The 19,705-nt window shown below is 34.3% G+C and overlaps 6 protein-coding genes across 7 annotated transcripts; 3 read left to right on the top strand and 3 right to left on the bottom strand.

Annotated features, from left to right (window-relative positions):
- Positions 1–312: 312 nt before the first annotated feature.
- Positions 313–3,250, top strand: LOC116347206 (histone RNA hairpin-binding protein-like). The gene is made up of 3 exons (XM_031777722.1): positions 313–795; positions 990–1,435; positions 2,789–3,250. Exons 1-3 carry the CDS (start codon positions 682–684, stop codon positions 2,949–2,951), a joined length of 723 nt encoding a protein of 240 aa, XP_031633582.1. The 5' UTR covers positions 313–681; the 3' UTR covers positions 2,952–3,250.
- Positions 3,251–3,320: 70 nt separating this feature from the next.
- LOC116347203 (nicastrin) lies at positions 3,321–5,915 on the bottom strand. Its single transcript, XM_031777718.1, has 2 exons — positions 5,772–5,915; positions 3,321–5,682 (listed from the first exon to the last, which is right to left on the bottom strand). Exon 2 carries the CDS (start codon positions 5,564–5,566, stop codon positions 3,527–3,529), a length of 2,040 nt encoding a protein of 679 aa, XP_031633578.1. The 5' UTR covers positions 5,567–5,682; positions 5,772–5,915; the 3' UTR covers positions 3,321–3,526.
- Positions 5,916–6,321: 406 nt separating this feature from the next.
- On the top strand, positions 6,322–8,349 carry LOC116347205 (UMP-CMP kinase 2). The gene is made up of 3 exons (XM_031777721.1): positions 6,322–6,783; positions 6,946–7,151; positions 7,666–8,349. The coding sequence occupies exons 1-3, from the start codon at positions 6,594–6,596 to the stop codon at positions 8,011–8,013; spliced, it is 744 nt and encodes a 247-aa protein (XP_031633581.1). The 5' UTR covers positions 6,322–6,593; the 3' UTR covers positions 8,014–8,349.
- A 655-nt stretch (positions 8,350–9,004) lies between these two features.
- Positions 9,005–10,340, top strand: LOC116347204 (alcohol dehydrogenase 1-like). Of its 2 annotated transcripts, XM_031777720.1 has the most exons (5): positions 9,005–9,101; positions 9,166–9,286; positions 9,372–9,599; positions 9,680–10,008; positions 10,125–10,340. In XM_031777720.1, the coding sequence occupies exons 2-5, from the start codon at positions 9,188–9,190 to the stop codon at positions 10,225–10,227; spliced, it is 759 nt and encodes a 252-aa protein (XP_031633580.1). In that variant the 5' UTR covers positions 9,005–9,101; positions 9,166–9,187; the 3' UTR covers positions 10,228–10,340. The 2 variants fall into 2 exon arrangements, with proteins under 2 accessions (XP_031633580.1, XP_031633579.1); XM_031777719.1 differs by having other exon boundaries at positions 9,056–9,286.
- Positions 10,341–13,385: 3,045 nt separating this feature from the next.
- Positions 13,386–14,536, bottom strand: LOC116347208. The gene is made up of 4 exons (XM_031777725.1): positions 14,186–14,536; positions 13,943–14,112; positions 13,639–13,883; positions 13,386–13,580 (listed from the first exon to the last, which is right to left on the bottom strand). The coding sequence occupies exons 1-4, from the start codon at positions 14,445–14,447 to the stop codon at positions 13,526–13,528; spliced, it is 732 nt and encodes a 243-aa protein (XP_031633585.1). The 5' UTR covers positions 14,448–14,536; the 3' UTR covers positions 13,386–13,525.
- A 336-nt stretch (positions 14,537–14,872) lies between these two features.
- On the bottom strand, positions 14,873–16,925 carry LOC116347207 (zinc finger protein 227-like). The gene is made up of 2 exons (XM_031777724.1): positions 15,770–16,925; positions 14,873–14,946 (listed from the first exon to the last, which is right to left on the bottom strand). Exons 1-2 carry the CDS (start codon positions 16,923–16,925, stop codon positions 14,873–14,875), a joined length of 1,230 nt encoding a protein of 409 aa, XP_031633584.1.
- Positions 16,926–19,705: the final 2,780 nt, after the last annotated feature.

Genomic DNA, 19,705 nt, shown 5'->3' with positions numbered 1-19,705 from the left:
AATGGAGTTGCCGAGTATCTTGTGGAATACTGGTCATTGGAATGAAAGTTTCAATTTAGTTTACATTTTTGAGTCAAAATTCTGAGTTAAAAGAATATTTTGCGATTGAAAAGTGTTTTTTTTTTTTACCAAAAACTAATTCAATTTTACTTTTACTCGTTTTAAATGAATTAAAGCAATCAATTTGCAACGCGATCAAATGGTGTAAACTCGCCTTTAGCTCACCACACCATAGTCACCTCTTTTCACCTCACACCAAACGAGTTGAGTTCTATATGTGTGTGATTTCGCGCCAAACAGCTGTCACATTGTTTAAATCAAAATAAATGTTGTGCAAAACTGCTGTGTTATTATGATCGTCTCTTTGTTCGGCATTAAACGTTTAATATTTAATGTTTGTTTCGCTTAAATTTATGTAGGAAACGTATTTTAATTGTTTGTAAAAATACGACAAAGATTTTATTTCTAAAAAAAATCTGATGAAAGTGTGTTTGTATCGTGAGAAAAAAGTACGGTTACCGTAGATTGGACGAACTGTGTTGCACATAGGCGAAAACGAGACACATCTACACATTTGATAGGACGAGTGCAAACGAAACAACGACAACAATCACCTACAGACACCAAAAAACCATACCACAATCAATTGAGAAGAGTGTAATTGTATGCAAATTACACACAATGGCAAAACTCATGAATACAACGCTTGAAGAAGGCGAACTCGAACAGTCAGTGTGCAGCCTTGCCGAGAAATCGTGGTACGAAGAGTGTGAAGGAGCCGACGAAAAAATGACAGTAAGTACCGTCGCTAAAAAACCGCTTCTCTCTATCGTTTTTTTTTTCGCTTGGATTTTTTTATCATTGATTCCGTTCAATCAATAATCTAATGTGCAAATTTTCAACGTCAAACGTAATTTTGATGCAAATTATTTAGACATGATGGGAATAAAGTCATAATTGATTGTTTGTTTATTTATTCCGTTGAGTAGAATCGTAAGGTAGCCGAAACATTGTGTGGCGACGACGGCGGTGTTAATACGGCCGATGACTCGTTTTCACCATCAAAAGATACAAGCGGCGGTGAGCATTCGACCAGTGCCGATCGGGAAATTTTGGTCACATTTTTGGAAGCATCGAATGAGGCGAAATTTGAACGTTTGGTGAAAGAGGAAAAAATTAAAACATCCTTTAAACGCTGTTTGTCACCCACATCAGCAATGAAGTCATCCAATTCAAAGCGACCGACTGGCTCACCTACATCGGATGATAGCAACGTTCGCGAACGTGATCTATCGCCACAATCATCGACCGATTCGAATGAAAAACGGACACGAGAATATGAAACCGATGAATCGATACTGGATCGCCGACAGAAACAAATTGATTATGGAAAAAATACCATCGGATACGATGTGTATTCCAAACAAGTACCAAAGTAAGCATTGCACTTTTTATTTGACCAAGATTTTATTTCCTATTTTGAATTCGCAAGGAAAGTTTTTACTGGAAATTAAATTATACACGACCATGGAGGTCTTTAAAATTCACTACAACACCTTTAATTCGTTTAAAAATCGAATTTTAATTTTTTGGGGAATATTTTCTATTTAAATGTATTTCACCCTGTGCGCCTACCATTGACTTTTTATTATTCACTTTTTTTTACAAACAAACAAATTCCCAAAATTACGCTATTTTTATCATTTCTCATGGTAAAATCAGGGTATTTCTCACAGATTATTAGTAGTTTCATGGACTAATCGGGAAATTAAATTCAATTGCATTTTTTTTAATAAAAAGTCTGTTTTTTTGGAATTTTACTAGGGCAACGTTTTTGCTTGAAACCAATGGTGACACACACAATTTTCACACGATTTTCAGGAATATTTTTAAACTAAAATATTGCGATGATATAAAGAAATTTACCTATACAATGTAAAAAAAATTCAGTCACAGTTTAAATTGAAATTATCATTTGTCAATGACTCAATTTCCTTGAAGGAAATCCAAATTTCAATTCAATTAATTTTACGTATATACCCATATCATGCGTAACTGAAATCGAAGCTGATTTCAAACATTTTAAAAACTGCTTATAGAAAATGCAGCAAAAATCTAATTTTTGTAACAAAGATCTGTTAAATAATTTTTATTCTCAACGAATAATTAATAACCAGCATCGCAGTAATTTTTTCATGTCGAAGAAAAAATATTTTTCTTCAGTTTGTCTCAATTTTTATCTCAAACAAATAAATTCTCAAAATTACAAATTTTTCCTTTTGATATCTCTCATCAGTCACATGATTGGAAACCAATGACCTTTGAATTCTTCAACTAATTAAAAAAATATTCAACTTGTCTAAAATGGTCTTAATTCTATATGAAATAATTTTCAAAATGCATCAGAAAATTTTAAACAACAAAAAATGTTGTCACGACGTGCGTGAGATTAGAATTTGGAAATACGCATTTTTTAGGAATAAAATTTTTTGTTAAATTTTTTTCTATTTCAAAAATAATGCCACTAAATTTCACAATTAGAAATATGAATATTTCCAAAAAAAATCTCACCATGAAATAAAAAAAGAAGATTACCGTGAAAAAAGTGACAAAAACAAAGAACTAAATTTGTTGTAATTTTGCGAATTTGTCTCAAAATAAATAATTGCACTGAAAATTCCTTAAATTGATTAAAAAAATCCAATATATCATGTTAATGAGAAGAGCGTCTATTAAAGAGACGTGTCAACGAAATGTTTCTAATAATTGTTGTTTTTATTCATGACAGAGAAAAGCGAACGCCCGAACATCCATGGACACCACAAAAGAACATAAAGTACAGTCGCCGTGCATTCGATGGTTTGGTAAAAATCTGGCGAAAAAAGTTGCACACCTACGACCCATCAAATGGAATGTACAACGGTGGAACGAATGCTGGCAAAGGTGTTTGATCATCGCGTAAAATTGTCGATTTCCACTCTGTATGGTTTTTTTATATTTTAAAATTAAAAAAAAAGAAGAAAAAATAGCAAAATTCAATAAAAGATATCGAAAATTGGAATAGTATTTTAAGTTTGATGCTGCCCCCTTTTAAGCTAGAGAATAATACATTACCTAATAGTCACGTAGAGTCAAAAACAAATCTTTTAGATCGTATTAAGCGCATTAATATTACGCCCAATTTTTTTTTACTGTTAAAATCACCAAATTTGTCGAATAAATAAAGAAAACCCGCACATTTTCCACACAATTTTTTTGTACAATTAAAATGTATTTTTTTTATTATTATTTCAATTAATCTTAATTACACTTAAATGTCTATATGAATGGAAATAGAATTGTTTTGGTTAATTCTGGTGAGAAAAAAAAATTCAAAATGAAAAAAAAAATGCAAATGTTTTTGTTACAATTAAATCGGACTATTGAATTAAAATGTCAAATGGACACCCTGTTGTGTCGTAATGTGTTGGAAAAAAAAGTTCCTAATATTAGTATAGACAATTGTCTCTTATAAAAAAGAAAAGTCTTAGCACTGTGATGGTAGGGTGAGAACGTTAATCGACGAGGTGCTTTCACCAAATAATACATCTGATTTGGTGTTGATAATAAATACCAAAATAAATGAAATCAGCATCACACCAAATCCAATGGCTAATGTGAATGCCTCTTGTGACACAGCCGGTTTTAAGAAAATGCGAACATTTATTTCGCTCCATGTTGATTCAGTCCATGTAGAATACCGTCCCGATTTCCAATCATAGTCTTCGATTGAAAAGGCTGGACTTAGTGCATTTGAAAGATCGTGTGTGGTTCGTAGACATTCGCCGGTATGATTAAAACCGGAAACCCACACCAATGGAAAAACGGTGCAATTGTCTTTCGTCGCCGATGGTACTGGTCGACCGGTTAAAAATCCAAGCACTCGCAACGTCCAACCCACTGTCTCGTACGACACTGGATTTTGTACGCTTATATATCGATTCGGTGGTATTGGTGGAATGGTCATGTTAGCATCTTTTATTGTTGCTTGAAACAATGGACATTTTGCCGATACCAAATAGCAGTACAGCATTTCATCGATTAAATATGGATTGGCTCCAAAATGTTCTGTATAACTTGCTCCCGTTACTAGTTCATACAACGAATGTGCCAACGATGTGGACACATTACGTACGGCCAATTGAATGGATGGTACCATTGTGGTTTTCTCCGTCAAATCGATCAGCGTCGTAAAATCCCGCGATGTATTCTGATAGACAAAGTCAATATTCTGTTCCGCATCGTAGATGGAATGATAAAATCGATTTTTATTATTGTCCGAATAGAGAATCACAGCTGGAAATTTATTGTCGTCACGTAAAAATGATTGAGCCGATGTTGGCGGTAGATTTGTTGTCATCTTACGATTTACTTCAAAATTAAAACTATATTGTTTAATTGTCGCATCAAATAAGCTGGCAAATTTATCGGCCAAATCAAATTTATCGAATTGATAAATGGTTGTTGAATTTTGACTGTCCAACGACCCAATGTCGATAAATAGTTTGATGTCGCTTAGTTTAATCGTGTTATTCGATGACGATGGGAATGCATTATTCACCAAATCATACACAAAACGCTGCGATCCAATATAATCATATGCTTCACCATTGAAGAGCATGAATACTACATTATAATTTTTCCCGGTAATGTGATCGGCTAGCAGTTTGTTGAGTGTATGTGCGGTGCTCATTAGTGTAACGGCCGGCACCAATGAATCCATAGCACCAAGTCCAATCCCATCGAACATTGATGTGGTATCAATTCGTGCCCCGACCAAAATCAAATTCTCCGATTTTAACTCTTTGGGTCGTTCAAACAATGTGGCATACACATTTTTACTTTGCAATGGATCACAGTATCGCTGTGGATTCATATTATTTATATACCGTGTGCGTCTCGTACAAACAGCCGAATTAACAGCGGCCGACATGAATGACTTGATTTGAATGCTACACAAACGACGATTGTGCTGATTTTCTACATCATATGTATTGAATTTGTGATAACAATCTGTTAAATTTTTTATGTAATTCTGTTCTTTTACATAAATAATTGGAAATGGGAAATTTTCATGCAATAACCCAGTGCCAAATGGATTCCATGCTTGTTTTGCATCACATGTTTGATTTTTAAGTCCGCTATTTGGATTTGGACACTTTAATTCGTGACTGTAACTTGCCAAATTGGTGCCATTCTCAATTAGTACGATACCGGCAATGTTGCCTTTGGCACGGCCGGTGATATTCAAAATATTCTCACGATTGAAGAGCCACGGTGCCATGAGCAAGGTGTATGGTGGTGCCGGCGGTTTATTCCAAACAAACTCAAAGTCAGCTGGACTTTGGATTAAGTGTAACACACCCACGGAACCACCCAATGTCGAACCACAACCCGTCGAATGGGTCGCATTCAATCGACGAAAACATATCGATCCGGATATTGGTGTGTACATTTTATCTTGTAATCGATCACATAGCACCAATGGCAACAACAATAACACACAGCATTGCGTTAGTAAATTCATGGTGTGGTGGATAACGACTAATTTTCGAGTTTGGTATATTTTACATGCGAAATTTTAGCTCAACTTATGTGCCATTCAGTACAACGTACTTATCACAATGAGATAAACAACTGCGTCTGTGGAAGGGAAATGAGAAAATATGATAATTTTATAAATTGAAACCTAGTTTATTTTGAGATTCAATTGAAATTTCATGGTAACTCACACAACACCATTCAATACTTGCGTGAAATTCACAATTTTCCGTCGAGCTTTCGAATTTATTTATTATTATTTTAATTTTAATTTTAGTTCACATAGGAAAAATGATTGTAACAATATAGAATTGACTCAGCTTATTTGCATTTCCAAATGTCACTCGAGGCTAAATACATTGAACGCTTTGACAACAATACAAATTGATTGGCTCTTAACGAAATGCATACATTAGGTGAGTAGTGCTTCATATTTTCAAAAGATGGCGCCAAAGGACCGATGTGGAATTCATTCTCGTTGAAGATTTTTTTCACATTTTTTTTCAACTTTTGTCTAATTGAAATAATGTCTGTAAAGAATCAAACAAAAAAAAAACGTTTTTTCCCCAAATTTCTTTGAACCAATACACGCTCAGTGTACAACAAAAAGGGGGAGTACTTTGTTTTCGTTAAGTTTTCCAATGACAGCCGTACAATCAACATACACACGCATACATACATCTTATAAGTTACATGACAGCTGTTGACTATATGCACACATTCGTAGCGGTTCGCTCTGTCACTATTGAGTTGAAAAAAAAAAAAAATTCTACCAAACAAAAAAGTGTATGTCTCACATTTTTCTTGCTCTGCCTACAAAACAATACAGTGTGTCACTTGAACAAATACAATTGTGTTTATTTTATCTAATCCAGTGAATGGTTAGCTGACATAATTACGGTTTTATTTATCAAATCAAATTACCGCTATATCACACTTGTAATTGTGTGTCATTCTTCGATTTTTCTTCACACAATTGGTTGGTTGGCGTTTGCGCTGATGATTTTGTGTTAATGAACACAGTTCTGCAACGTATTCTATCCACATCAGTTCGAAATTTTGCTGGTCAGCAATTAAGACAACAAAAATTTCGTTACGCTGATAATTTGAAGAAAAGTTCGTGGTCAAGCCAACAAATACGCGGAAAAATGAGCGGTGAAACATTGGAAAAGCCAAAAATTATTTTTGTACTGGGCGCTCCAGGTTTGTATAATAATTTGAATATTAATTATAATTGGCTTTTGAATAAAACGTCACGTTGCGTTTATGAAAAAAATCGTCACATTGGAGATGATTGTGACATCTTGACAATTGTTATGCTTGCACAATAATAAACAAATTCATGATCTTACATCAAAATCGCAGGTTCAGGCAAAGGAACGCAATGTGCAAACATTGTGAAAGAATATAATTACGTGCATTTATCAGCTGGCGATTTATTGCGAGCCGAACGAAATCGTCCCGGATCCGAATTGGCGCAGATTATTGAAAAATACATTGCAGAAGGACAAATTATACCGGTAGCTATCACATGTTCGCTACTGGAACGTGCGATGAACGAACAAATTCAGGTTAGTTCATTGATGGAATCGAATAAAAATGGAATGTTACGCTGTTCACAAATATTTATATCACTACAACGATGAAACAGCATTCGATTCAGTTATTTTCTCATAAAGTGGAATTATTAAATCATAAAAATTGATATAGTTTGCTCCAAAAAAAACATGTGGATAAAATGTGGCGTCAAAGTTCAGTGTATGAAAAAGTTCAAGGTCGAGTAGCAGTGAACAGCGTCGCTGTTAAAAATAGCCAGTTGAGTAATCTGATGGTTAAGTTTGCGTAGCAAAAAAACGTGATTTTTGTTGCTTCTGGCGAAAAATCATGTTTTTTACATGAAAAAAGTAAAAAAAAAAAAAATTTTAATTCACGGATCCGAAAATTGGCTTTTATCTCTGAAGACTCTTATTGAACAACAAAGTATTTGTTGAAAAACGCGTAACATTTTTAATTTACTCCGCAGAAATCCGATTTTTTTTTGTATTTGATGGTCTATAGCAGTACTAATAAGTTCAATATTTTCAGGCGGATGCAACAAAGAACAAGTTTTTGATCGATGGTTTTCCGCGTAACCAAGACAATCTGGACGGCTGGATAAAGCAGATGGAATCAAAAGTGAATCTACAATTTGTATTGTTCTTCGAATGTCCCGAATCGGTTTGCATAGATCGTTGCTTGGGCCGTGGCACCGGTCGAACTGACGACAACGTCGATTCGTTGAAAAAACGTTTTAATGTATTCTACACTGAAACAATGCCAATCGTTGACCATTACGACCGTCAAAATTTGGTGCGTCATGTTAAAAGCGAAAAACCAGCTGAATTGGTCTTCGAAGATGTTATCGAAGCATTCACCGACTATAATGCCAAATAAACCCCCCACAGCACCACCATCACCGAGCGTAACATTCCAATTCATGACGCCGAGCCAAATCACTTTATTTTAATGACAGCTATCATTCTCAATGCTTTAATGGTGTACGGGTTGTAATTGTTCTCTCTCTCCCTCTCTATTTAAATTCAATTAAATACATTCTTTGCAGAATTGATGCAATCACACATTGTTATGTACACTGTACATATATTTAGCGAAATTTAAATATATATATCAATGGTGGTATGAAAAAACTACGTTTTTTGGCACCCGGAAAGAGAAACAAAACCAAAATTGATAATAAATGTTCAAGTAAATATAGACATCAACAATTAATGTTTTTGTATTATTATTATTATGACCTTAACCTTTACAGATGAATGAAACCAAATCATATATTTTCATACGCTCAATTTGATTACACAGAGTCTTTTTTTGCAGTGAACAACAATAATAAGTGCACGGGTCACATGGGGCAGCCGCAAAATGTGGTATTGGACGCACTAAGCGACTAATTCAATGCCACAAAGCGATTGCATGACATACAATCACGTATTCAGTTGTGATTCATTTGAATCTCTTGGCGTGTGCATTATACATGATTTAATAAATAATTGAGAAATTTTTATAAATGAATCGAAATTACAGAGCAATATCGCTGAAGTAATAAGATTTGACAAATTTACGGAATAGGGTTAGGCAATTGATTTGGAATGAATAAAAAATAAATATCGATATGTTGTACAATAGTTAAAGAAATTTGCGATTAGGTTGTCTCTTACGTGTGTTTATAGAAATCTGACTTTCCAATCGCAACAAGTACGATTCAATGAATGAATGAATTCGATTGATAAACTCTTATCTTATCGACATAATCTAACACTTCAGATCCCAACTGTTTTAATCTAGGTTTTAATATGCCAAAAACAATGGCGTGTTCAATGATATTTATTGAGTAAAAAACATCTTGGAATATAGTAAAATCACTGTTATCTTTCATGGTTATCTATCTTTGTTATTTCGATGTGTGATCAAATCATTTTCATTTTTCTGCGACTCAATTATATAGTATACTGGTGCTAGAAAAGGTGCTAAATCAATTATTGTAGACATTTTTGCCATTTTTTTTCCTTATTTTTTAACCTTCTTCAGTACTTTTCGCCTAATTTGAAAAATGTCGTTTGAAAATCAAAGTTTTGTGGTAGTTGGAGGAGCGAGTGTAGGCGGGATTGGTCTGGAATTCGTTAAGGAGCTCTTTTCCATTGGAGTTGAGGTAAAAGAAATGTGCCTCTTTTTTTCAAATTAAATTTCAATTCGAAAAATGATAGAAAACCTGAAAAATATTTTTTCCACCACAGAAAATTGCCATTTTTGATGTAATGGATCCGAGTAGAGCGATTTCCGAACTAAAATCTTTGTTTCCAAATAAAACCGTTCTATTTTACAAAGTGGACGTTCGCAATAGGTCCGAAATTGAATGTGCATTCAAAGAAGTGGTTAAATCATTCGGTTATGTCGATGTATTGGTGAATTGTGCGGGAATTATTGATGAAAGAAGACCCAAAGATACTATTGATATCAATTTGGTACGTTTTATTTTTTGCTAATTTAAAATAATTCCAATTTTAATTAATTGCATTTCCATTTGGTTGCGCTGTAAATGCAGACAGGTGTAATTAATAGTACTTTGACTGCAATCGATTATATGGGTGTTAGTAAAGGTGGGCACGGCGGCACGATAATGAACATAGCATCAGCAGCTGGACTAAGACCAGTGCGATTTATTCCTGTGTATTGTGCCAGCAAACATGGTGTGGTGGCATTTACAAGATCTTTGGCCCAAAAAGAGTTGGCTGCAGAACTTGGTATTAAGTTCATTCTGATATGCCCTGGATTTACTGATACCACTTTATTATCAAATATGGAATCAACATTTTACGGCAAAAATGTGGCTAATGAAATTCCCGAAATTCTGAATTCTCATAGCATGCAAACGTATGTTATTTTGCTTGTAGATTGAAGTGACTTTCGTATTAATGAGAGCACGTCTACGTCATTAACTTGATGGCATTCAAAGCGATTAAAGTGGAATATTTTTATTTCAATTTCAGAGTGAGTCAATGTGCCAAAAATATGGTGGAAGCAATGAAAACATCCGAAAATGGATCAACATGGATTCTAATGAAAGGAGAATTAAAACAAGCCGAATTGTAGTCAAATACACAGAGATTTATTTTTACAAATTGAAATTTGAATGTGAAAAAACCTTTAATTCTGAGCAAGTAATAAAAGATATCTAGGCTTTCAACCAGTACACAGAGAGAAAATTTTTGGTATTTTTAATTCAATTTTGGTATATTTAATATAAAATCAACCAACAACGAAATAAATTTACCATTTTTGACATCTCTGAGGCATATTTTTCAAAAGTGACTATCAGTTGAAAAAGTTTTACCAATTGCTTCATTACATTCACCAAATTCATGCGCTAGCGTCATCTGTGGTTTCGCAAAGTTGGTAAATGTAATGAAGCGTTGGTAAAACTTATTCAACAAATAGTCACTTTTGCAAAATATGCCTCAGAGATGTCAAAAACGGTAAATTTAATTCGTTGTTGGTTGATTTTATATTAAATCTACCAAAATTGAATTAAAAATGCCACATTTTTTCTTTCTGTGTATGTAGAAGATTTATACAAAATGATGTGCTATTTTTACTAAAATTTAAAGCCATTGTGACATCATCCGAAAAGCTGAAAATAATTGCGAAAAATTAAAAAATACATGACAGAAAATGATGAATTTCTCTACCTCTGGCTTGTATTAAGCTCAAATCCAACGTCCGTTGCCATTTTATCACAGCGGACGGCAGTTCGCGCGAGTGACGAAACCACATTACTCAGTGGGCATTTGAACGCGTTAAAATAACGCGTTACACCGTTTTTTTTAGTCTATCGTTTACACTTTTATGTCGACACTTTTGTATGGAAGTTTTACACTACTTTTATGGTGTATATTTTACACTGATAGTGTATAGTATACCATTACACCACAGATGAATACTTTACACCAAAATCATTGTCCAAAATACATTGCAAAAAATTTCGGTATATTTTTTTCACGAACGGTGTAAAATTTTCAAGTTTTCGATAGAAGTTAAAAGTATATTTTTCTTGTCAACAAATTTAATAATTTTTCCTCTGTAAGACTACAATATTTTGGATTTTTTGTCGTTTCTATGCCCGAAAAATTAAAACGAAAGGTAGTTCTTCGACTGAAATTTGAAACTACCCCCTCTAAAATTTATGCGCCTTTGATATTATGCCGATTTAATAAAAATACTTTTTTTTGAAAATTTGCAATTTTTTCTCATTTTTCATTTTTACTTCAAAAAAGCAATTTTTTTGCCCTCAGATCATGAAAATATTGAAAGATAAGCAATATTGCAATAATTTAAGTATTTACAGTATTTATACCATGCGTGTTTAATTTACACTAGATGATAGTGACGCACTGCGCTACTTAAATTTCGTGTATATTTTTCCTGTAAAATTTAATTTCAAGGTTTCTTTTACACTAAATATCGCAGTGTATTTAATACACCGAAATTTACACCAAAAAAATGGTAAAAATACGTTAAATAATTCAAATTTTGCTTGAATACACCAAAATTGGGCAAATACACCGAAATTTTTTGCGATTTTACACTACTTTGAAAAATTTTGCCCACTGAGTAGTGTATTGAAAAGTCGAACTCGCTATATATACACGTAATATACGAAATCCAGACCTAGAAGGCCGTTGGCCCCGGTTGATGTATGGTTGGAAAGCCCTTGGGCCATAGATCAAGAAAAAATATAAAAGTTTGAAAATCGGTCCACCTGTCTTCAAAATATGGTCCTTTCAAGAAAAGGGTTTAAATTCAGTTCTATGGCCATAGATGACACTATATGAGGTCATTGACCGCTGAAACATCGATATTCAGATTCTAAAGCTTCCGAACGATACCTCAAACGTCGAAATCGGTTAATCCGTTCGAAAAATTTATTATTTTAAAAATTTCATCACGGGGGACGGTAGTCCCTCAAGTGACGCAATACCCACATACATAAGAAATATGTATATTTTGTAAAGGGGTTTTTGCATATTTTAGTAGTGCTCGGGCACCAAATCAAGAATCCGCAAAAAAATTTGAAAAATTTCAAAATTTGGCCGCCAGGTTTTGAAAAAATCGCTGAAAAATCATTTTTTTCGATTTTTGACCACCGAAATGATTTTTTCGATTTTTTTTTTGCCATATTCGGAATCTAGAGAGTGCGTAAATAATGTTAAAAAAAAGATCATCATGATCGGTTGAAAAGTGGCCGAGATATGGTCAATTGGCCAAAAATGGCCAAAAACCTCAAAATTGGCCGGTTGAGGTGTTTGTATGTCTGTCCGTAGTTTCTTTTGAATTGTGTGAAATTACTTTTTTTCGAAAGTAGACTGAAAACTGAGCAAACTAATTTCTCAGTTTCAAAAAATTTGTTGCGTAAGTGGTTTTGGTCTGGGGTCGAATATTTTTGGGAGGCCGTTTTTGAGTTTTTCATCGATCGGACATTTTTCTGGCCATCTATAAGGTACCACAATGATTTATACGTCGTTAGAAAGGTAAAAGACTCACCTTTCCGGATCCGAAGTCATAACAAATTCACATCGCACCGAATTTGTGCATGCAGGGGTAGCTCAGTGGTCCACTTCACTAATATTATCTACAATCACAGAATGAGCGAAAATCGATCCGGATTCAAGAAATTTCAAGAAACTTAATCCGAATCGATTTTCCGCTCATTGTGTGAAGTACCCCTGCATGCACAAATTCGGTGCGATGTGGATTTGTTATGCACAAAAAAATGGTAAAGAATTTTTTTTATTTTTGCAATTATTTAAAAAAAAAGTGGTGAATTGTTGTGGGGAAATTGACGCCGAATCGATTTTGATGCATTTTTTGCAGTGTACGACCGATCCGAAGGCATATTTGGCATGCACAAATTATGCACAAAAAAATGGCACAAAAAAATTTTCCGATTTTTTGGCCATAGAAAAATGTTGAATTGCATCCAAAACCGAAATTCACCACAAAATATAAAGCTGAATCAGCCATTTATGCACAAATTCGCACAAATTATGCACAAAAAAATGGTATAGGTTTCAATAAGATACTCGAAAGTGACTTGCTGGAGAGTGTAAGCCTGCCGACTGTGCCCATGTATGAGTTCCAACATTACTGCATCAAATGATCCAAATATAATATCACTCCATATTTACAAAGCCATGGACAAATGTAACTAACTACACGTGGAAATGAAATATACTTAAACAAAACACATGTTCTGAGCAGAAACGTTCGTCAAATTTTTTTTTTAATTTCAAATATAAACAGAAAAATTAAACAATTCAAATAAATTATTGTGCTTCATCAAATTGACACCGTCAATGTCTGTTTTGACAAAGTTTATAATGATTCTTCAGTATTAATTGCGTTTAAATTTGATTGATCTCAAACACATTGCAACATCATCCGAAAATCTGAAAATAAATGCAAGCAATTAGTAGATACACGACAGAAAATGATTAGTTTCTCTACCTCTCACATGCATTGGTCTCGAAACCGAAATCGGTTGCCATTTTATTGACGCTGTTAGATGTAATAACGGTAGCTGCCACTTCTAATTTATTTTCTGCGCAAATATGTTTTGCCGCCAAAAGAATCTGCATTGCAATGCCACGACGACGATAATTTTGTAAAACGACCAAACCATCATTGGCCAAGATTTCCTTGACTTGATGATGTTTGAAAATATCAAAACCCATCAGCTCGTCGTCAATGTCCTTGAAATAATCAATGAATGTTGTTCATGAGTTATATTGATTTTGAATATTTTTCTTACCGTTTCCACTCCTCTTTTGCCCTTCGAACCCTGTTTCGTTGCAATATAAAATATTGCCAAGCCCACCATGTTATCTTCGTTATCAAAACAGGCCAACGACATACCCTGGTTCAAAAGATATTGCCAATGCTGTCTATATTTTTGAATTTCATCGTCAGTAAAAGTGAGACCTAATCACATATAGTTTTTCAAATTTTATTATTATTACTTCATATGAGAAAATCACTTGAATCAAATTCATACGCCAATATTGAGATATTGTTTCGTCTGCAAGAAATGTCTGTCTCAAATATAATGCCTCTGGAAATCGTGTGCTAGGTATGCTTCGAATTTGATATTCAACATTTGCAGTACCTTGGACGTTTGATGCATTAAATCTGGCATAGACTTTATCGCCTGAACTACTCGCAACACTTTTGCCTTTATCACTTTTGGGTGCTGCTTCAATTATATCAGACACAAAAAGTACGATGAATATGAAAATGGCATATTTTCCGGCCAACATTTTTTTTTCACTTAAAAATTGTATCTTTTAAAGGATTACTTTGAGTAGTGAACTCCAGTTAGTTTCTGATAAGCAGCAATATGGAACGAATGATTTATATAGAGAATATTTTTTGAGTTGTTTTCTTTTAAATTTTGATATTTTCTGGTATTTCTTAATTCTTTTGAAAACATATGTCAAAACACAATTCGTTTAAAATCTTTTAATGTATGATAAATTTAATATTAGAAATAAATTCGTGAAAACATCTATGACGTCAATCAATTTAGTAACAAGAATAATTAATATATCAAATTCAAACAAACAAGCGCTAAAAACACACCCAAAAAATGTTTTTTTTTTTACTCTATGAAAAGGAGCTTTGTAATTCAAAAAAATGTGATACAGAATTGCCAGCAAAATTGTCATATCATTATACTGAGTGTTTACAGAAATAAATTAAGAATGATGTAGTTGATCGATCTCAAATCGGTTGCAACGTGTACACTGTACAAAAAAACTGAAAATAAATTCGAAAATATTAGATTATTCTCAAATAATTTATGAGGTCCGCCGAAATGTTCATCAAATGAAACCTTAAAATACCTTTCCAACACTAAGTGTGCGGAAAAGTAATAAAGCGAATATCTCCAATTTCTTGTAAGCTATTTTATTCGAGCGGACTGAATTGAAGCCCATTAAAATATGATACATTGAAGAGAATTCCACGATTGAGAGCTTTTGTGAAAGAGGAACCATACAGAAGTATCTTAATGTCACCACCGGATCTCTCATACACCAAAATATGTAAAACACCTTTAAATAATTTGTCAGGCCAGAACAACTCGCAAAAATGATAAAGAGGTTTGAGGTTCTGAGTTAGGGTTGGACTCAATGATTTAGACCTTGAAAATTCTATTTTTAGCAATGGAGAATATAGATCAGATAGATTGCAATGGTACAAACCTTACTTAATACTTATTAATCTTGCATTGTATTTTTAACGAAAGAAAACAATAAAAGTTAGACTAATTTGTTTGCGAATCACTTCATTTATTTCAAAATCCACATTCAGTTATAACAACATATTTTTGTTCTCAAATAAAACGAAAAAATGATTTAATGCATGAGATTTCGATAATGACTCTTTCGGAATAAGGCGTGTTGGAATTGAAGGAAAAAAGCATGTATAATCAGGTGATTGCTGGATAATGAAGCTTCATTTTATAGATAATTTTTGGTTTATATCTACTACTGACGATGAACATTCTTCATGTGGCGATTTGCGCTACAGATCTGAGAAAACCGTGCGTTGCACCATTCGCATGCGAATGGTTTCTCACCGGTATGAGTTATCAAATGTCTCTTTAGACAACCTTTCAAAACAAACTTCTTGTCACACACTTTGCATTGAAATTGTTTTTCGCCTGTGTGCTTTGATTGCATGTGGTATTTCAAATCACTTTTGCTGAAACATTTGAATGGGCAAATATGACATTCGTATCGTCGACGGTTGCATCGATCCCCATGCGATTGTTTATCGATTTCGATAGTAGATCGGAGTCCACATTTTGAGCAGGAAAAGGGCAATTCTTCGGTGTGAGTGTGCAAATGACGATAAAGCCCAAATGTGAATTTAAATGTTTTTAAACAAACTGGGCATTCGAATGGCCTCTCATCATTGTGGATTGCCATGTGTTGCTTGAGACTTGACAACAAATCAGTGGTGTAGTTGCATACAATACATTCGTATTGACGTTGTTGGCATTGATTTTCGTGCTCGATCTTTTCAACTTCTTGTTTGAATCCTCGGCGACACTTTGGACAATGAAATGGAAATTCGGTGGCATGGACTTTCTTGTGTCTATTCAAATGATACATTTGTGTAAAAGACTTTGCACATATTTCGCATTCAAAAGGCTTTTCACCTGTGTGAGTTCGCATATGCCTCATGAGCATATATTTATACGATGCAGCATAACTGCATAAATTACATTTGTGTTTCTTTTCATCTTTTGCTTCGGCTGGGTCAATCCGGACATTTGCGTTGTCATTTTTATTCGTTCCTCTTTTCTTTGTTGCTTTCGGCTTACTTCGATGCTGTTCTCCGTTACCATTTAGGTTTTGTCTTGAGCTGGCTCCATTCGTACCATCGTGATCATCGCTTTCATTGTTATTTGAGTTTCCACCTGGTGGCGCATCACATTTCTTCTTCGAACATTCGTCTTCTTCCTCGGTCTTGATTTCTGTTTTCACATAATAAGGGTCGCTTTTCAAATGCAGTTCGTCATCGCTCTCGCTCTCTGATTTAATTTTGCCACTTGCTTCGATTGGCGATGGTGGTGGCGAGCACTGAACCAAATATGCGTCATCTCTTGGTTCAACTTTGACATCGTTTTCAATTTTGATTTTGGTCTTTGAGCCGCTTGGCTTTTGTTTTCGCTTGCGTTTAACTCTACCATCTGAGGTACCTTCACCTGGATCTGAATTGAACACCATGGTGATCTTTCTATAAATAATAAATTTATTAGTTTTGAAATGGAAAAATCTGTTACAAAATCAGATATTGCACAACAATACAAAGAACTTCGTTTATTCATTTTTCAATATTCATGTGTGTACAAAAAGTATCAAGAACTTCACGAAAAATATACTTAAAATGAATAAATATGGTTTTGTTGTGAACAAAATGTGTGCATTAATAATTTAATGCATACACATATCAGTTGCAACACCATAAAGACAAAAAATTGACCGAGAAAATGTCAAGCAAGCGGCACGCTATAGAACGTGGCCGCGACGTCATGGAAAATTTCCGTGACCAAGATTGTTCTGGAAAAAACTAGACAATTCCCAGAAACACCAAACTGCATTGAAAATCGAGATAATCTCTCCTCTACTGAATTAATATGAAAATGCAAAAAATAGAATATTTATTATTATTCCAAAAATTGAGAATGAGCAATCGAGATGAAGAAAATGTTGTGTTAATTTACTGGTTTGGATTTTTAATTATTCTAGAAATGTCTAATTCTCACTCGAAAGTAATGGTTAACACTCACCTTTGAAATATTCAATATTTTTGGGCACAAATAGAGTGCAATTACGTGTCACTCTGTCCAATGGCCGTCTCCTTCTGTCTGCTATGCTTTTATTGCACAGTGCTCTGGATGCATAAGTTCAATTTGTGAAGTTGGCAACGAGGACAATGGCAGCAATAGCAATGTATGTGTTGGTAGTTTAACGTACCAGAATGAAGTTGGCATACATATGAATATTAAACAATGGGATTTTAATTAACTTTAATTCAAACTTTTTCCTTTTATTTCAACGTATTTCAATGGAAACAAAAAATGAAAATTGCAAAAGATGGAAATGAAAATCACTTTATATGGAATTATTCAACGCATTTTATTTGAATTTATGACAGTTTTGATTCAATTCAGTTGATGATAATAATGTTTTGGAACTGATAATTAATTTTATTGAAGGGAGAAAGTACTTTGAAATAAAAAGAAGTTGAATAAACGATGGATAGCTGTTGTTGTAATCCATTAATGTAGAATGTAACGCATTGATCGGATTTATCCGTTCTTCATTTGTTTTGACGATGAACTTCCTTCATGTGTAGATTAGCGTTGCCTTGTAGTGAAAATCGGGAATCATACCATTTGCACGCAAAAGGTTTGTCACCGGTATGATGATTTCGCATGTGACCTCGTAGTTGCATAGATAGGTGCAATGAAACTTGGCACATGTAACATTCATAGTGGCGTCGATTGCAGTATTGTTCATGTGCATTCTTATCGCCTTCGTTTGCAAATCGACGACAGCATTTGATGCATCGAATTGGGCGCGGTTTAGCATGAATTATCAAATGTCTCTTTAGACAACCTTTCAAAACAAACTTCTTGTCACACACTTTGCATTGAAATTGTTTTTCGCCTGTGTGCTTTGATTGCATGTGGTATTTCAAATCACTTTTGTTGAAACATTTAAATGGGCAAATATGACATTCGTATCGTCAACGGTTGCATCGATCCTCATGCGATTGTTTATCGATTTCGATTGTAGATCGGAGTCCACATTTTGAGCAGGAAAAGGGCAATTCTTCGGTGTGAGTGTGCAAATGACAATAAAGCCAATTTTGAATTCAAATGTTTTTAAACAAACTGGGCATTCGAATGGCCTCTCATCATTGTGGATTGCCATGTGTCGCTTGAGATTTGACAACAAATCAGTGGTGTATTCGCATACAATGCATTCGTATTGACGTTGTTGGCATTGATTTTCATGCTTGATCTTTTCTACTTCTTGGTTGAATCTTCGGCGACATTTTGGACAATGGAATGGAAATTCGGTGGCATGGACTTTCTTGTGACTTTCAAAGTTTGCTTGTGTGTAAAAGCCTTTGCACATATTTCGCATTCAAAAGGCTTTTCGCCTGTGTGGATTCGGAGGTGCAAATTAAGATATCCTTTGTGTGATGTGGCATAACTACACACATGACATTTGTGATTCTTAGGCTTCTCGGCTCCTTTTTGCTTCTTTGCTTTCGAATTACGTCCACGTTGCCCTTTGCTATTAAGACGATGTCGATGATCACCACTTCTATTACCGTCTTTGTGCCATTCACATCCATCGGTATTGGTGATGGAGGCAAGTAATGAATCATTCTGACATCGTCTCTTGGCTCTTCTTTGACAACGACTTCTTCCTTGATTGTAACCTTCGATGCTGCATGCTTGCACTTGCACCTGCGTTTGCTCTTTCCACCTAATGTACCTTTTAGTACATATGGATTCATTGTGTTTTTGTTCAACTACGCCTGAAAGATAAAATAAAAGTAAAATTTATTATTTGTATGAATGAACGTCAATAGTTAATACACATAACACAGTCCCGCGTTGATTACGTCACCACCGGCACGTCTGGCAACAACAAAAACATTAAAAGCGAATTTTAAAAAATGTGGCCCCACAACTTTCTTTATAATTTAATGCCGTAAATTGATTTTTAGACTCTTCAAATGCCAGTGAATTCTCTTTCCGTTCAGTCACTTATCCAGTGCTCAAAACACAATAGTGTTTATAGGAATGACTATCAATTTAAAATGGACGTAACACAGTCAAAGTCATTGGCAACTTGTTATAGCCCTTGACAATAAAACCATATACACTGAAATTTGTGATGCCAATATTTTCGCTATGAAATTATTGTTCTTATTACACTAGCGGAATGTAATGAAACTAACAGAACACGGAGAAGCCTCTAATTTG

The sequence above is a fragment of the Contarinia nasturtii genome, unplaced genomic scaffold (assembly GCF_009176525.2).
Source record: "Contarinia nasturtii isolate CC-2019 unplaced genomic scaffold, AAFC_CNas_1.1 Cnas_scaffold_1739, whole genome shotgun sequence".
NCBI lineage: Eukaryota > Metazoa > Arthropoda > Insecta > Diptera > Cecidomyiidae > Contarinia > Contarinia nasturtii.
This window is presented reverse-complemented; position numbering and strand designations above follow the sequence as displayed.

What these genes read in the sequence shown, in the direction of transcription:
- LOC116347208 (XM_031777725.1), bottom strand. Translation starts at nt 14,447, where the DNA reads ATGTTGGCCGGAAAATATGCCATTTTCATATTCATCGTACTTTTTGTG. An exon ending in AACAATATCTCAATATTGGC is followed by an intron (nt 14,113 to 14,185) that starts GTATGAATTTGA and finishes ATATGTGATTAG; the next exon opens with GTCTCACTTTTACTGACGAT. An exon ending in GCAAAAGAGGAGTGGAAACG is followed by an intron (nt 13,884 to 13,942) that starts GTAAGAAAAATA and finishes GATTATTTCAAG; the next exon opens with GACATTGACGACGAGCTGAT.
- LOC116347206 (XM_031777722.1), top strand. Translation starts at nt 682, where the DNA reads ATGGCAAAACTCATGAATACAACGCTTGAAGAAGGCGAACTCGAACAG. An exon ending in GAGCCGACGAAAAAATGACA is followed by an intron (nt 796 to 989) that starts GTAAGTACCGTC and finishes TCCGTTGAGTAG; the next exon opens with AATCGTAAGGTAGCCGAAAC. An exon ending in TATTCCAAACAAGTACCAAA is followed by an intron (nt 1,436 to 2,788) that starts GTAAGCATTGCA and finishes TATTCATGACAG; the next exon opens with AGAAAAGCGAACGCCCGAAC.
- LOC116347204 (XM_031777720.1), top strand. Translation starts at nt 9,188, where the DNA reads ATGTCGTTTGAAAATCAAAGTTTTGTGGTAGTTGGAGGAGCGAGTGTA. An exon ending in TCTTTTCCATTGGAGTTGAG is followed by an intron (nt 9,287 to 9,371) that starts GTAAAAGAAATG and finishes TTTCCACCACAG; the next exon opens with AAAATTGCCATTTTTGATGT. An exon ending in AATTCTCATAGCATGCAAAC is followed by an intron (nt 10,009 to 10,124) that starts GTATGTTATTTT and finishes TTTCAATTTCAG; the next exon opens with AGTGAGTCAATGTGCCAAAA.
- LOC116347203 (XM_031777718.1), bottom strand. Translation starts at nt 5,566, where the DNA reads ATGAATTTACTAACGCAATGCTGTGTGTTATTGTTGTTGCCATTGGTG.
- LOC116347205 (XM_031777721.1), top strand. Translation starts at nt 6,594, where the DNA reads ATGAACACAGTTCTGCAACGTATTCTATCCACATCAGTTCGAAATTTT. An exon ending in TTTTGTACTGGGCGCTCCAG is followed by an intron (nt 6,784 to 6,945) that starts GTTTGTATAATA and finishes TCAAAATCGCAG; the next exon opens with GTTCAGGCAAAGGAACGCAA. An exon ending in CGATGAACGAACAAATTCAG is followed by an intron (nt 7,152 to 7,665) that starts GTTAGTTCATTG and finishes CAATATTTTCAG; the next exon opens with GCGGATGCAACAAAGAACAA.
- LOC116347207 (XM_031777724.1), bottom strand. Translation starts at nt 16,925, where the DNA reads ATGGTGTTCAATTCAGATCCAGGTGAAGGTACCTCAGATGGTAGAGTT. An exon ending in ACATTTGATAACTCATACCG is followed by an intron (nt 14,947 to 15,769) that starts GTGAGAAACCAT and finishes ATTTATTTTCAG; the next exon opens with TTTTTTTGTACAGTGTACAC.